This window comes from Trachypithecus francoisi, unplaced genomic scaffold (assembly GCF_009764315.1).
Source record: "Trachypithecus francoisi isolate TF-2019V2 unplaced genomic scaffold, Tfra_2.0 Lachesis_group2, whole genome shotgun sequence".
NCBI classification, from domain to species: Eukaryota; Metazoa; Chordata; class Mammalia; order Primates; family Cercopithecidae; genus Trachypithecus; species Trachypithecus francoisi.
The window spans coordinates 118,160,512-118,178,451 of record NW_022681465.1 but is presented as its reverse complement, the minus strand read 5'-3'; the positions used below and the strand labels follow the sequence as shown (position 1 = coordinate 118,178,451).

General features: G+C 39.1%; 1 protein-coding gene and 1 pseudogene across 1 annotated transcript in view; both read right to left on the bottom strand.

The window, feature by feature from the left end:
- The window catches only part of RANBP17 (RAN binding protein 17), a 455,080-nt gene that overhangs the window by 30,680 nt on the left and 406,460 nt on the right, over positions 1-17,940 (bottom strand). The window contains exon 25 of the mRNA XM_033180282.1: positions 2,134-2,300. Coding sequence (XP_033036173.1) covers positions 2,134-2,300 — 167 coding nt within the window. The remainder of the gene's footprint in view (positions 1-2,133; positions 2,301-17,940) is intronic.
- LOC117065444 lies at positions 16,300-17,491 on the bottom strand (annotated as a pseudogene).

The window sequence follows — 17,940 nt, the reverse complement described above, 5'->3', positions numbered from 1 at the left end:
CACCAAATAATTACAGGTCTACAGCCCTTTGCCTAGTTACACAAAATATGAATGACACCCATTATCCCTGGAAAATAACTGGTTAACTGAAACATCACCACAAATAAAGTTTACATAATTTCATTTAAATATTAGCCAAAAATGACAGCCAGGAAGGAACCCTCTTTCATAGCTGTCTCATTCTATTTTCATCATTTACTGATATAGAGTGACATTTTTTCTTTTTCTTTTTTTTTGAGATGGACGCTCGCTCTGTCGCCAGGCTGGAGTGCAGTAGTGTGATCTCGCTCACTGCAACCTCTGCTTCCCAGGTTCAAGCAATTCTCCTGCCTCAGCCTCCCACATAGCTGAGAATACAGGCACATACCACCATGCCCAGCTAATTTTTGTATTTTTAGTAGAGACAGGGTTTCACCATATTGGCCAGGCTGGTCTCGAACTCCTGACCTCATGATCCACCTGCCTTGGCCTCCCAAAGTGCTGATATTACAGGCGTGAGTCACTGCACCCGGCCGTCATTTTCTGATGATTGCAGGCAACTTATTTGCTCCCTAACGGTCATACAGTAACACACTATTGATGTGTTTACATTTGCAAATTACAAACTATTATGGATGTAATTTGGCAAAAGAAAACAACTGAAAACAGGATGAAGATACTTTCCAAATTTAGTGGAATTAGCACATATAGTGATGGGGCTAGGTGCAGTGGCTCACACCTGTAATCCCAGCACCTTGGGAGGCTGAGGTGGGAGGACTGTTTGTGCTCAGGAGTTCAAAACTAGCCTGGCAACGTGGCAAAACCCCTTCTCTACCAAAAAAAAAAAAAAAAAAAAAAGAAAGAAAAGAAAATATAGTGATGGCATAGCCATAAAAAATAGTATTGTTCTTTTTGAAATATTTTTAGCATGTACATTTAAAAATTTTTTTAAACATTTTCTTTCTTTCTTTTTTTTTTTTTTTTGAGATGGAGTCTCGCTCTCTCGCCAGGCTGGAGTGCAGTGGCATGATCTCGGCTCACTGCAACCTCTGCCTCCCGGGTTCAAGCGATTCTTCTGCCTCAGCCTCCCGACTAGCTGGGACTACAGGTGCATGCCACCATGCCTGGCTAATTTTTGTATTTTTAGTAGAGACGGGGTTTCACCATATCAGTCAGGCTGGTCTTGAAGTCCTGAACTCGTGATCTGCCTGCCTTGGCCTCCCAAAGTGCTGGGATTACAGGCATGACCACCGTGCCCAGCCTAAATCTTCTTATTTAGAGATGGGGTCTTGCTATGTTGCCCAGGCTGGTCTTGAACTTCTGGGCTCAAGCAATCCTCCTGCCTCTGCCTCTGGAGCAGCTGGTACTACAGGTACTGCACCTTGCAATATTCATTTCTTATGCATGCTGTTACTGTTATTTGCACAAGTGAGTTTTTTAAAAATGATATTAAACTTGGACCTAACCCATTAGCTAGTTAGAAAATACATTAGAAAATAAACAGATTGTGGCTTTATTACTTATTAGTTAGATGTTATTGAACATATTACCTAACCTACCTGAACCAAGATTTCTCATTTTAAAATGGGAAAAATAACAACTATGATATGATGAATGAAATTCCTAGCAAGCTGCCTGGCATACACCAGGAGTCCAGCAAACTGCAGTTTCCCAATATACCGGAGTATTCATAAGGCAAACTTAAGATGACATTATCAGAGACACCAGGAGAGAAATCAGGGGCTGACTGTTTCCAGTTCCAGTTTTGTCTAATTTTTCTCAGGCCTCTGGAAAAACTATCCTCTTTTTGAATTCTTGCTCCACTGAGGTGAGATGAACAACCCAGGTATTTCTTGAGGGTAGGTAATCCTAAGGCCTGTGTTTTTTCCCCACTTTCAGGGAAAATACTCCCAGACTATATATATATATATATACAGACACATACATATATATGTATTTATATATGTATGTATTTATATTATTATATATATACACATATATGTATACACACACACATATACATACATATATATATATATATTTTAACCAGTGTAAAAAGTCTTGGCAAGATCGGCTGCTCTAAGATAAATTCAGGGCCAGGTATGGCTTCTGGGAACATTTGTTTCATAAGCTAGGTGATCAACCACCAGTTACCTGCTGCAGGACATCTGGGTTTTGCTGCATAAAATGTAATAGTCTCTGACCAGCCTGGGTAGCCTCTCTGCATCGAAGTGGCTTCTTGCCCTCTTTTGCTATGTGCTTGAAGAGGTAGGTGACGATGTAGTCTAAACTGGTACAGCAGCTGGAGGAGACAACTGTATCTGTACAAAAAGTAAATAAGAATTCATTTGCACTACTTAAGTTTTTGCTCCATTTGATTATATAACGGCTCCATTAAAAATAATTACTTTCTGATTTCAAAGTGCTTTTATCAAATTGCAAGTTCTTTGAGGGCAGGAATTTGTTTGTTTTTTTGAGACAGAGTTTCATTATTGCCACCCAGGCTAGAGTGCAATGGCGTGATCTCGGCTCACTGCAACCTCCGCCTCCTGGGTTTAAGCGATTCTCCTGCTTCAGCCTCCTGAGTAGCTGAGATTATAGGTGCACACCACCACACCCGGCTAATTTTTGTATTTCTAGTAGAGATGGGGTTTCTCCATGTTGGCCAGACTGATCTCGAACTCCTGACCTCAGGTGATTCACCCACCTCGGCCTCCCAAAGTGCTGGGATTACAGGCGTGAGCCACCATACTCGGCCAGGAATTTGTCTTATATAACTCTTTGAACCCAGTGTCTATTATAGGGTCTGGCCTAGAGACACATAAATAAATGATTCCTGGATTGATTAGGCAGATTTTCCCACCTGTGACCTTAACAACTTCTTTTCAGTTCAAGCAACTGTTTATTAAGTATCTACTGAGTGCAAAGTGCTCTGTTTTACGGGAAACAGTGGTCTAACCTCATTCTGGTGTCAAAGAACTCATGGTTTAGTGTTTAAGTCACTGTAGCATAATGCTGTGTAAAAATGACAAATTGAGGATTTTGAGGGGGGGATCACATTTAGATGGGGATCAAGGAGAGTTTGGTGAAGGAGGCAGCACCTGATATGGGTTTCAAAAGATTATTCCAATTAGACATAAGGAAGGATACTTTTCAGGTAGAGGGATTAGCACAAGGCAACAATGTGGTAGGAAAGATAGGGATTTTGGAACCAGACAGTTCTGGTTTCAAGTCCCATCTTTGCCAATTACTTGCTGTGTTGCTGATCTGAAAGAGCTACTTCACTTTTTTTCACCATTTATAAAAGACCTTGCAGAGTTGAATGAGAAGAAAATGACAAGAAGTTCATTAGTAATAAAAACAGCTGACATTTATTAAGAGCTTACTATGAGTTACTGTGTTAACTGCTTTACATAAGTTATTATTTTTAATTCTCACACAGCACTATAATAGTTACTGTTATTGCCGGGCGCGGTGGCTCAAGCCTGTAATCCCAGCACTTTGGGAGGCCGAGGCGGGCGGATCACGAGGTCAGGAGATCGAGACCATCCTGGCTAACACGGTGAAACCCCGTCTCTACTAAAAATACAAAAAACTAGCCGGGCGCGGTGGCGGGCGCCTGTAGTCCCAGCTGCTCGGAGGCTGAGGCGGGAGAATGGTGGGAACCCGGGAGGCGGAGCTTGCAGTGAGCTGAGATTGGGCCACTGCACTCCAGCCTGGGCGACAGAGCGAGACTCCGTCTCAAAAAAAAAAAAAAAAAAAAAAAAAAAAAAATAGTTACTGTTATTATCTCCATTTACAGATGAGGACACTGAATTTTAGGGAGCTTAGGTGACTTGTCCATTGTCACACAGCTAGAAGACTGCACAGCCAAGGTATGAAAATTAACAAGAAGTTGGACTCTGGATCTGTACTCTTTTTGAAAATTTTGTTGTATTTTTTATTTTTTTGTTTCAATAATTTTTGGGGAATAGGTGGTTTTTGGTTACATGAATAAGTTCCTTAGTGGTAGTTTCTGAGATTCTGGTGCACCCATCACCCAAGCAGTGTACACTCTACCCATTGTGTAGTCTTTTATCCTTCACCCCACTTACCTTCCTTCTACCTGAGTCCCCAAAGTCCACTGTATCATTCTCACGCCTTTGCGTCCTCATAGCTTAGCTCCCACTTATCAATGGGAACATATGACATTTGTTTTTTCTGGATCTGTATTCTTAACCACTACATTAAAACTAGGTAATAAGCAAAAATATATGTAAGCACCAAACACCTTTTTGTTGTTGTTGAGATAGGTTCTCACTCTGTCACTAAGGCTAGAGTGCAGTGGTGTGATCTTGGCTCACTGCAGCCTTGACCTCCTGAGCTCAACTGATCCTCCCACCTCAGCCTCCCAAGTAGCTGGGACTGTAGGTGTGCACCACCATGCCTGGCTACTTTTTGTATTTTTTGTAGAAGTAGGGTTTTGCATGTTGCTCAGGCTGGCCTTGAACTCCTGGGCTCAAGCGATCTGCTAGCCTCAGCCTCCCAAACTGCTGGGATTATAGACGTGTGCTACCATGCCCAGGCTAGAACGCCTTCTTAAATCACAACGGGCACTCAAAACATGGCAGTAACTACTGGTTTGCCTCATGGTAAAAAGAGAAGGGTATATTCAAGAAGTAGAACTTTTGATTTCAGAGAGAGAATGTGTAGAGGATATGTAAGAGAAGGCTGACAGAGCAGGTGGAGGATCTTACTTGAGGGCATCCAATAGAGGAGTGTAACATTTATATTTAATATGAAAGGTTAATGGAAGTGTTATTGACAAGTAAGTGACATGACAGAGCAATCATTTATTATCTCCTTTGTACACTAAAATTATTAACTCATTTACTTGTAACAACTACTTTGTATAGTAAGAATAATTTGCATTTTAAATGAGAAAACTGAAGCTTAGAGGTTAAGTTGCTTATCAGAAGTCCACGGTTTTGAATCAGCATGACATCACCCACATTTTTTGGCTAACGACAACATTTGCACATGATCCCTGGGAGTTTATGATTAGTAAGAGAAACAGTTAACAAGAGCAACAATTAAAATGGTGAACAGGTAGACTCAGAAGAGGAGAAGTAGACTAAGAGAGTAGGGTTGGGAAGCAGATTATAAACTTCCTAAGGGAGTAGTTTCTCATTCATCTTATTCATCTCTGAGGTTCTGAGACATATGTATGTCTGACATAGATTACAGGTGAAATATCAGCAGAATTAATTAAAGAATGCGTAGCTAAAGGTAACCTCAGAAAGTTTTCTTAGAAGAAGGTCTTGAGTTGTGTTTAGTAATAATACCCAGCATTGATAAAACACTACCGTTTAAAAGCTCACATTTATCATTTTAGAGAGAAATGTCATGGAAAATAGAAAGAGGGAAGTTTTGGGGCAAGTTTTGAAGTACAGTCATATGCATTTAACACAGAGGAAAATGGTAGCTAATACAGGATCATGAGGGACGAGGAGTTGAATGGAGGTCTAAAAGACAGCCGTCGACTATAGTTCTGGAAAACTGTGGAATTACAAAGCTTTTAAGAAAGGAGCTTTTCCAAAGGTTGGTTAATGGATACAAAAGTATAGCCAGATAAGAGGATTAAGTTGTAGTGTTCTGTAGCACTAATAAGGTGACTATAATGAACAACTGGTTATATATTTTCAAGTAGCTAAAAGAGTAGATTTTGAATGTTCCCAACACAAAGAAATGATAAATGTTTGCAGTGATGGATACCCTAAATGGTCATTACACAGTGTATACCTATATCAAATATCACATGGTACTCCATAAATATATGAAATTATCATGTGTCAATTAAAAATAATAAAAGCCAAAAATAGAGTTTCCCTCCTAAAGACATGGCATTTGATTAATCAAATAACTGATTAATTAATTAGTTAATTTATTCTTCATCTCTCCATATTAACTGGGTTACTTTGTAGAAAAGGGAGCTTTGGTTTTACAACTCTGGGATGTAGCATACTATAAGTGGAAAATGTCTGGGCCTAAAAGTCAAACACAGACTTGTTGAGCCTGGTTGCTTTTCTCTTTTCCTTCATATTTCTACATTTCAAGTACCAACCATGAAAGTACATGGATTAAGTAACTCTACATCTACAAAGATAAGCAGGAAGCAGATATGGTTCCCCTCACCAGTGAAGAGCAATATGCTATCAATCATATAAAAATTATAAAGACTTCACATAGATTTGGTGACCACATGCCATGCAGGTTGCATTAAAAGGTTCCAATCTACTGAGTCAGCTGTGAAAAAGCCAGGTAAACACTTTAGACATGAAGATTGCAGCATATATCCTTGCAATAAAAGCAAGAAGAGCTTCCATTATGGTTGATTTATGGTTGAGGACTTTGAAAAAGATAAATGTTATTTCAGGGTAGATTTTAAAGTGTGGAATCATAAGGATCACAGGGCATTTGGTCAAAAACAGAATGAACGGTGGTGAAGACTATGTATAACTATTGGTTTTCTTTATTTGCAGCTCAAGATACTATGTGAGGTTCAAATAATGATACTTTCCAGACTAAAAACATAGGCAGAAGTCATGAATTTTCATATTTTGTCCTAGTTCTTGGTGTTCAAAATATTTTAAAAGGGATTACATCTGTAATTTTGGAAATAATTTTTAAGCCTAATAGGCATTTTGTCCTCTCTAGCAACTTGTTGTTTGGCACTGAAAACAATCAAGTGCTCCTCTTCTCCTGGAACCAGTCTCCACAGGAAGCACATGCATCATTAATAGCCTACTGCTCACTAAGACCCATCATTGAAAGCTGTGCTGAAAAGTTAACAGTATAGGAAAGAATTGCTTAACTGAGAGTCAGGAAGAATGAGGCTGAGCTGAAATCTGCCTTCAGCTCAAAACTTGTCACTACAACACAAAGGAGAATGAAGGTCTTAGAAAAATATAGTCTGAAGGACAATTTCAGAGACGAAAGGCCTATTTGGGTGGGGCAGTGGTTTTGGAAATAGGTGAGTCTAGGTTTGAATCTATTATTTCCTAGATGTTTGACTTCTTGAGCTTCAGGTGTGCCTCTGTAAAATGTGATTAATATTACCTGCTTTGTAAGGTTTGGCATTAAGTGTGCAAAAACTGTAACACAGCACTCAACAACACATAGAAGGTTTTCCCTTCCCATTTGTTTTCTTGGCTACTTCAATCCCTAAACACCAAAGCTCTCTTCTCTCTTTAGGTGTTTTGTCCTTTTTTTTTTTTTTGGGTGGGGGGTGAAACTAATGTGTAAAATCTCTAAGTTCTAAATATTTCCTAAATGTGTCACTCCCATATTACATTCAAACCACATGACATCCAATTCAATAATGTGTTCAAAATAACAACATATCCTCTTTTATTCTTTATATAAGTTTTATTAATAATGAACTTCATGGGAAATGATCTAGTCATTCCTAGTTGGTTCAACTTTTTGCTTGCCCTTACCTTTCCTTGTTTAGGCTTTTAGCCTACCCTTTACTTGTGCCTGAAATGCACCCATCCCTGCTATGACTAATCTTAAAGGTCTTCCTCCATCAGTTCTGAAATAGCTACATTTAGACACTCTCTATCAAACACTTCACTTTGTTTTTTAAATTTGTCACAAATTTATAGGGTACATGTGAAGTTTTGTTATAAGTATATAATGCTTTCAGATCAATATATGGTACTTAGGCTGTCACCTGACTACATTTTTGTTAACTATAGTCACCCTACTCTGCTATCAAACATTGAATTTATTCCTTCCACCTTACCATGTTTGTACCTTTAAACCTACTTCTCTTCATCCTCTCCCTTGCCCCTCACTCACCCTTTCATCGCTGTTATCTGTTTCTTTCTTTTTTTTTGAGACAGAGTCTTGCTCTTTTGTCCAGGGTGAAGTGCAGTGATCTTGACTCACTGCAATCTCTGCCTCCTGGGTTCAAGCTATTCTTACTTCAGCCTCCCGAGTAGCTGCCACCACAGGTGTGTGTGCCACCATGCCCAGATAATTTTTTTTTTTGAGATGGAGTCTCACTGTGTCACCCAGGTTGGAGTGCAGTGGCATGATCTTGGCTTACTGCAACCTCTGCCTCCTGAGTTCAAGTGATTCTCCTGCCTCAGCCTCCCTGAGTAGCTGGGATTACAAGTGCCTGCCACCATGCCTGACTAATTTTTGTATTTTTAGTAGAGACAGGGTTTCACTATGTTGGCCAGGCTGGTCTCCTGACCTCAAGTGATCTGCCCACCTGGGTCTCCTAAAGTGCTAGGATTACAGGTGTGAGCCACTGTGCCCCACCTCATTTTTGTATTTATTTATTTATTTTTGAGTCAGAGTCTCGCTCTGTTGCCCAGGCTGGAGTGCAGTGGCGCAATCTCGGTTCATCGCAAACTCCACCTCCCAGGTTCAAGCCATGCTGCCGCAGCCTCCTGAGTAGCTGGGATTACAGGCATCCGCCATCACACCCAGTTAATTTTTGTACTTTTAGTAGAGATGGGTTTCACCATGTTGGCCAGGCTGGTCTCAAACTCCGGACCTCAAGTGATCCACCAACCTCAGCCTCCCAAAGTGCTGGGATTACAGGCGTGAGCCACCATGTCTGACCCTTGTTATCTATCTTTCCATTCTCTACCTCCATGTGATTAAATTTTTGAGCTCCCACATACGAATGAGAATGTGTGGTATCTGTCTTTCTTTGCCTGGTTTATTTCAGTTAAGATAAAGACCTCCAGTTCCATTCATGTTGCTACAAAAGACATTATTTCATTCTTTTTTTATGGCTGAACAGTATTCCATTGTGTATATATACACATTTTCTTTATCCATTCATCTATTGATAGATACTTAGGTTGATTCTATGTCTTTGCCACTGCGAATACTGATGTAATAAACATATGAGTGAGGTATCCCTGTGATATACTGACTTATTTTCCTTTGGGTATACTCCCAGTAGTAGGACTGCTGGATTGAATAGTAATTCTATTTTTAGTTTTTTGAGAAATCTCCATACTGCTTTCCATAGTGGCTGTATTAGTTTACATTCCCACCAACAGTGTACGAGTTTCCTTTTCTCTGCATCCTTGACAACATCTGTTCTTTTTTGCCTTTTTAATAATATCCATTCTCATAGGGGTAAGATGGTATCTCACTGTGGTTTTGATTTGCATTTCTCTGATGATTAGTGATGTTGAACATTTTTTCACATACATCTTGGCTGTTCGTGTATCTTCTTTTGAGAAATGTCTATTCATGTCATTTGCCCAGTTTTAAAGGGAATTATTTGTTTTTTTCCTATTGAATTGAGTTCCTTATATATTCTAGATATTGGCCTCCTGTTAGATGAATAGTTTATAAATATTCTCTCCCATTCAACAGATTGTCTGTTTACTCTGTTGGTTATTTCTTTTGTGATTCAGAAGTTTTTAGTTTAAAGAAGTCCCATTTGTCTAATTTTTGTTTTTGTTGCTGTATTTTTGAGGTCTTTGTCATAAATTTTTTGCCTAGATCAATGTTCAGAAGAGTTTTCCCTAGGTTTTCTTTTTTTTTTTTTTTTTTTTTGAGGCGGAGTCTCGCTCTGTCTCCCGGACTGGAGTGCAGTGGCCGGATCTCAGCTCACTGCAAGCTCCGCCTCCCGGGTTTACGCCATTCTCCTGCCTCAGCCTCCCGAGTAGCTGGGACTACAGGCGCCCGCCACCTCGCCCAGCTAGTTTTTGTATTTTTAGTAGAGACGGGGTTTCACCGTGTTAGCCAGGATGGTCTCGATCTCCTGACCTCGTGATCCACCCGTCTCGGCCTCCCAAAGTGCTGGGATTACAGGCTTGAGCCACCGCGCCCGGCCCCCTAGGTTTTCTTCCAGCATTTTTTAACAGTTTTAGGCTTTAAGTCTTTAATCCATTTTGAGTTGATTTTTATATATGGTGAGACAGAGGTCCAGTTTCATTCTTCTGCATATGGCTATCCCATTTTTCCAGCACCATTTTATTGGAGAGACTGTCCTTTCCCCATTGTGTATTCTTGTCAGCTTTGTTGAAGATCAGTTGGCTGTAAGTATGTGACTTGATCTCTGGGCTCTCTATTCTGTTCCATTGGTCTGTGTCTATTTTCATACCAATATCATGTTGCTTTGGTTACTACAGCCTTGTAATATATTTTGAAGTCAGGTAATGCAATGCCTACAAGCTTAGTTATGGTTGGTCAAGATTACTTTGGCTCTTCAGGCTCTTTTATGGTTCCATATGAATTGTACAATTTTTAAAAAAATTCTGTGAAGAAGGATGGTATTTTGATAGGGATTGCATTGAATCTATACACTGCTTTGGGCAATATGGTCATTTTAACAATATTAATTCTTCCGATCCATGAGCATAGGATGTTTTTCCATTTATTTGTGTCATCTTCAACTTCTTTCATCAGTGTTTTGTAGTTTTCCTTGTAGAGATCTTTCACCTTCTTGGTTAAATGCATTCCTAGGGGTGTGTGTGTGTGTGTGTATTTATTTTTTATTTATTTTTTATTTTTGAGATGGAGTTTTGCTCTTGTTGCCAAGGCTGGAGTGCAATGGAGTGATCTTGGCTCAACGCAACCTCCGTTTCCTGGGTTCAAGCGATTCTCCTGCCTCAGCCTACGGAGTAGCTGGGATTACAGGCATGCACCACCATGCCTGGCTAATTTTGTATTTTTAGTAGAGATGTGGTTTCTCCATGTTGGTCAGGCTGGTCTTGAACTCCTGACCTCAGGCGATCTGCCCACCTCAGCTTCCCAAAGTGTTGGGATTACAGGCGTGAGCCACCGTGCCTGGCTTCCTAGGTATTTCATAGCTATTGTAAATGGCACTGCCTACTTGATTTCATTCTTGGCTAGATCATTATTGGTATATAGAAATAATATTGATTTCTGTACAATGATTTTCTATCCTGTAACTTTTGTGCATTCATTTATCAAATCTAAGTTTCTTGAAATCTTTAGGTTTTTCTGGATATAAGATCTATCATCAGCAAAGAAGGACAATTTGACTTTCACTTTTCCAATCCGGATGCCTTTTATTTCTTCTCTTGCCTCACTGCTCTGGCTAGGACTTTCAGTACTATGTTGAATAAGAGTGGTGAAAATGGGAATCCTTGTCTTGTTTCAGTTCTTGAAGGGAATGCTTTCACCTTTTCCCCATTCAGTATGATTTTGGCTGTGGGTTTGTCACACGTGGCCTTTATTGGTTTAAGGTATGTTCCTTCTATGCCTAGTTTGTTGAGGGTTTTTATCATGAAGGATGCTGAATTTTATCAAACGGTTTTTCTGCATCTACTCAGATGATGATACGGGTTTTTGTCCTTAATTTTGTTGATGTGATGTATCACATTTAATGATTTGTGTACATTGAATTAACGTTGCATTCCTGGGATAAATCCCACTTGATAATTGTGTATGATCTTTTGGATATGCTGTTGGCTTTGATTAGCTAGCATTTTGTTGAGGATTTCTGCACCTATGTTCATACTGGCCTGTAGTTTTCTTTTTTTGTTGCGTCCTTGTCTGATATTGGTATCACGGTGATAGTGTCCTCATAGAATGGGTTAGGGAGAGTTCCCTCCTCCTCAATTTTTTGGAACAGTTTCAGGAGGACTGGTATTAGTTCTTCTTTGTATATTTGGTTTTGTATGTTTGTACGTCTGGATTTGAATCCATCTGGTCTTGAGTTTTTTTTTTTTGGCTAGGATTTTTTTTTTTTTTTTTTAATTACTGATTTGATCTCACTAGTTGTTATTGGTCTGTTCAGGTCTTCTGTTTCTTCCTGGTTCAATCTCAGAACCTTGTATGTTTCCAGGAACTTACCCAATTTTTTCTAGGCTTTCTAGTTGGTGAGCATATCGTTGTTCATAACAGTCTCTGATGATCTTTCATATTTCTGTGGTATCAGTTGTAATGTCTCCTTTTTCATTTCTGATTTAATTTGGGTCTTTTCTTGGTCAGTCTAGCTAGTGGTTTACCTATTTTGTTTACCTTTTTGAAGAAGAACCAACTTTTTGTTGTGTTGATCCTTTGTATTTTTTATTTCTTAGTCTCTATTTCATTTACTTCTGCTCTGATCTTTACTATTTCTTTTCTATTGGTAATTTTGGGTTTGGTTTTTCCTTGCTTTTCTAGCTCCCTGAGGTGCACTGTGAGATTGTTAATTTGTAATCTTTCCACTTTTTTAGATATTAGCATTTATTGCTATAAACTTCCTTTTTTCACAAATAAACCAACTTTAATATATATTATTTTGTATCTACATAGAGCTTTCTTCAAGAACCTTAAATGCTTTACAGACATTATCTCTAATGAATCCCCACAACAACCCTACGAGGTAGGTATTACTCCCATTTTAAAAGACAGGGAGACTGAAGCACAGAGAGGTTAAGTGACTTGCCCAAGGTCACACAGTTAAATTTACGGAAGAGCCAGGACATGAGTGCTTTAGCCTCTCAGCTCCCAAATACCTCATGATAGAATCTTTAATAAAAAGTGTTTTTAAGGAAAGTATCAAGAGTAGTTATGTTATGAAAATGAGGTCTTTCTGCTGCCATCAAGGAAAGAAAAAAACCCTATACTGATGGTTAGAGGCCACAAGACCCATATAATACAACATTTCCTTCTTTCCCTATTCCCAAGCCTCCTGATTCCTGTCTTAAATAATCTTTTAAAGGTAAAATTTCCAAGACAGAAGCCATGTGACTTAAGAAGTGGGATTTAATTTAGAATATTTACTTTTAGTTAAAATAATTTATAGAATTTTTTATTCCAATATACAAAATATGGGACAGCCATCCCAACAATCATGTACATAGTTACATAGCAATCAGCCACCATTTACAACTTAAACCAGTCCCTCATTTTAATCACAACCAACATACAGCCACACAATGCTTTCTTCATGGGTCACTTTTCTTACTTACTATACCTGTATTTTTTTCCCCAACCCTGATCCTATATGTTTTACAAGTATATTGAGTTTTTGATAAACTTCAAAACATTTTACTTAGATCCAGCTGCATCAAGAAGAAAAAGTAAATGTAAAACTGTCACCCCACAGTCCCTCCCCTGACAAATCATACTATGAAGTATGGTGTGATGTGAACAAAGTGTGTGACTACCAGGAACTCAATACATATACTAGAACTTGCTTTAATATGAAATTTAACTTGGCTTTTACTGCATGTTTTTTTTAATGCAAAAATGTAAAAACAAACACAACATAGTATTACAATGCTATACCTTTATGCAAATGACTTCATCTATCTTTCTTGAACATGTTGTGATATAGCTAATGTTAAAACTGACATAGCTTCACTTTCTTCTTTTTCTCTGCACTGAAAGCTGCAGAAATACAGCTTTAATTTCAAGACAATTTGGTTTAAGCCCTTAAAATAAAAAGCATATCTCCACTTCTACTGCCCTGACTTTCCCCACATGGTTGATTTTGATTCTCTGTGGCGTGTTGGTAGATCAGGCAGGCTATATATAATTTGTACAAAACATCTCTAGCCAGGATAAGGCTTTATAAACTATCTTAAAGAGAAACTTGTCAAAATACTTTTGATATTTAGTACAAACACTAATTTTTTCTTTTTTCTTTTGAGATGGAGTCTCATTCTGTCGCCCAGGCTATAGTGCAGTGGCGCAATCTCGGCTCACTGCAAGCTCCGCCTCCCGGGTTCACGCCATTCTCCTGCCTCAGCCTCCTGAGTAGCTGGAACTACAGGCGCCCGCCACCACACCCAGCTAATTTTTTGTATTTTTAGTAGAGACAGGGTTTCACCGTGTTAGCCCAGATGGTCTCGATCTCCTGACCTGGTGATTCGCCTGCCTCGGCCTCCCAAAGTGCTGGGATTACAGGCGTGAGCCACCATGCCCAGCCACAAATACTAAATATTATAATTTTCTCCTAGCACATCTGTTTAAGCAGCCCAATTACCTAAGTGATCCTGTTAAAGGTCTGCTTATGGAACAAATAGGTGAAGTCATTTCCTGAGCTAAAAGATACAGATAATAAATGTTAATAACAGCAGCAGACTAAAATATTCCTTTTTGTTGTTTGTTTTCCATAGTCAACAGTTTTAGCAAAAGAATTGTAGAAAATGACAGATTTTTTTTTTTTAAAATTTACTGCCTGAAAAGAGTTTGATAAAGAACATCCAAGGCCTGATTGCTATTATTCTGAATATAACTTTCGATAATTTTCTGCAAGTTACATTTGGCTACTGTCAGACAACTTACTGATGCATGGAAAAATGTCCGAAAAAACTGCAATGGTTTACATACATTTTATGTTACAAATATTACTTCTTAAAACCCCCAACAGAATTAAGTCTTAGCAAACACAAATTTTAATTTCTGAACACCCTTCCAGTAAGATTTGTAAAGGTAGGGGGAACGGGAGGAAGGACTTGTTTTTTCTATTCCTAGTCTACTTGATTAAAATTTAATCTTCAAAGGGTTTGTTTAGCTCACTATCCAGACTGCTAGGGTTATGATGAACATTATTACTTCTTTCCAGGGTAAAAAAATGACATCTGAAAATAACATAAATGCTATGACATGATTTTCCCAAGCATGACCTCAACTTGAAACATTAGAATATTTAAGAATTCTAAAGACTGGTATACCACCACTGCACCAGAATTTTTAATTATTCCAACAATCACAGGATTTTTTTTTTTTTTTTTTTTTTGAGACCAAGTCTCGCTCTGTTGCCCAGGCTGGAGTACAGTGGCATGATTTTGGCTCACTGCAACCTCCGCCCCCTGGGTTCCAGTGATTCTCCCACCTCAGCCTCCCAAATAGCTGGGACTACAGGCGCGTGCCACCATGCCCGGCTAATTTTTTGTATTTTTAGTAGAGACTGGGTTTCACCATGTTAGCCAGGATGGTCTCAATCTCCTGACCTCGTGATCTGCCCACCTCGGCCTCCTAAAGCATTGGGATTACAGGTGTGAGCCACCGTGCCTGGTCAGGAACTTTTTTTTATAGTTTTTTAATTTTATGAAACTAAAGCTGAAGAAAATAACTGATTTAGAAACCACAATAAAAGGACAAATATTTGGCCAGAGATATCAGTTCCTCCTGAAAAAGGATATTTACCTCCTCTCATTGCAGTTTTTCTCAAGGTATCTTACTGATTTCAGATAGAATTTAAAATTCACCTTAAAAATAGAAACAAACGAAAGGACTACTTAAACTGACATTAATTAATAAAAATATGCTCAAATTTACTGATAGAATCATGGGCACTTCATATAATACTTAGACTCTACCAGTTTTAAGTAAAATAAATAAGGAAAAAATTATGATTACAAAGCCAGTTTTTCCCCTTGGGGAAACAAAAAGCGACTTTTGACCAATTGCTCCCTACATATACTATTATAAGCTTCTTCAGAGAAGCAAAACATCTTTGTCTTCCTGACACTGGATTATCTAGCATGTTAGTTTTTACATTAGGAAGGCAACCGCAAGTGTTGGGCCCAAAAGTATTTCTGGTTTACTCTTGAAAAGACCACCAAATATGCTTCTATACACACTGAACCAGGCAAATTTATGTAGTGTGTTCAACATCATCTCCTTATCAATACAGCACAGATTCCGATTCTTTCTACTGCACCCCCAAGGAATTCACAGCATTATTGGTACAATTAATAAAGAGAAAATGCGTGTCAATGACTGGAAGGCTGTTTTACAAGAGGAGCTGGTATCTCTGATTTCACCTCCTTGTGGAATGGAACTGTACAGACAGCATGATACCTGAGCAAATAAATGAACTACCATGATTGGAAGGGCTTGTCAATCCATCATCTTTGCTTTATCATGTGCAAAGTGTGCTACTGCCCCCTGAGCTTCCTGCATTTCTCTTTTCTTGAAAAATCAGTGCTTGATCCTTTCCAAAATAACCAGAGAAGAAATGAGGCAGAAAGTATCTCTTTATCACGTGCAGGGGCCATTGAAAACAATATGCTAAGAATAGATAAGGCTCAAGGACAGTATCTCTAGCTAGTTGCACTTTTAATGAACTCCAGTAGTCAAGGACAGTATCTCTAGTTGAACTTTTAATGAACTGTAGTAGGCGCCAAGAAGGCAGACAAATAAGAAAGAGCTTAGAGACAAGGAACTAAGCAGAAGGTTACATCTGGGTGCAGAAAGTTTGTTTTGCATTGTGTTATTTTTGCTGACGTGGGGTTTATGGAGTATAAATAAAGTGAAGCGGAGGCTCTAGGCGCGGCCGCCATGTTCTCTGTTTGTCTTTGTCTCTTGTGTCTGTTCATTCTTCACCACCCCCAGCGCGGTCCTCAATATCACGGTTCCCCCTCAGGCCCGAGACTGATAGAAAAGGATGTAACCAGACTCAGAGTTCTTTGAGATATCTGATGTCAGCCCTGTAGACTTCTTCAACAGCTTGTACATCTATTTTTTGTACAATGTCATCATCAAATAACAACCAAAAATCATGACTCTTAACTACTGCAACATAATGGCCTCGATTAGGATCAATGCTGACAATGAGGCTGCACACACCCTCCATACTTTCATATGAAGCAAATCTACAAATAAGTCTTCCACAGTGAACCACAACAGCAACAAGATCGTACATTCTGTCTGGATAGGTGGTGCCACCTGAAGTGTTAAATAGATGAAGTTTTAAAGGAAAAACTACCTGGTAAGAGAGTTTTGTATATCGATGAAGTTGATCCATATGTTTAAATTTCTTCAGGTGTAGAGCTAGAATCATGGGCAGTTTAACTTTCATCTGTTTGTGTGCTTCCTGTTTGCCGTGACACTCTTCACAGTAATACTTGTATTCACTGCATAGAGTTTTTGTGTTGCTGAAAGCCCTTAAGCAGTGAGTAATTGATGTATTTTGTTCCACGTTAACAGAAAGGTCTAAAAAATCTTCATCTTTACTAGTTTCACAAGTAAGACATCTGGTTTCACTAGTTAATGTTCCCTGAAAAAAATCTCATGAACCCACGTTGGGTCTAGGGTGCTGTCATTATTTTCATAATTAATATTACCATTAGGTAGGCAACCATTTTGTTTTTCCTGCGTTCTCTCTTCTTGTAATATATCAGCAATTGCATTTAGTAGGTAATTTAAGAACTCACGGGCATCTTGTTCCATGCAGTTGTCAAAAAGCTCATTTTCTTTCTATAATCTTGTGATGAACTTCTTAGGAGGTATTACTCCAACCTTTTTCTTCTGAGTGGCTATGCTATGGAAGAAATCTGCTAAGCATGTAAGAAGGATCTCCTTTTTCCTAGGTTGACTCTTATATGCAAGAACTTTTTCACGAAATGGACGACAAAAATAAAGTGCTTGAAGAACTGAATTGCAGTAGCTGGTATTCCCCAAACTGACTAATCCAAAATAGTGCTCATTGACCGGAAACTGTTCTGGACCAAACTTTTTCTACTGCTGAAGCACTGGCGCCCATGGTACAGATGGAGGTGAATTTGGAGACTGTCATTAGTTTTTCCATCTGGCCAGCGCCAACTTCCACCCAATCACAGTGGCGGGGTGGGTGCAGGAGGAGGGGAGCCGGGACGCCAGCTCACACCGCAGCCCCGCCCACCGATCCCGCCGGGCCGCAGCTGCCGTAGTTGCTACAGGCGCTCAGGCCTATAAACTTACCTCTTAGCACTGCTTTTGCTATATCCCACAGGTTTTGGTATGTTGTGTTTCCATTTTCATTTGTTTCAACAAGTTTTTTAAAATTTCCACTATAATTTTTCATTGACCCAATGATTATTTGGGAGCGAGTTGTTTAATTTCCATTTATTTGTATAGTTTCCAAGTTCCTCTTGGTATTGATTTCTGGTTTTATTCCATTGTGGTCTGAGAAGATACCTGATATGATTTCAATTTTTAAAAATTTGTTGGGCTGGGTGCAGTGGCTCATGCCTGTAATCCCAGCACTTTGAGAGGCCA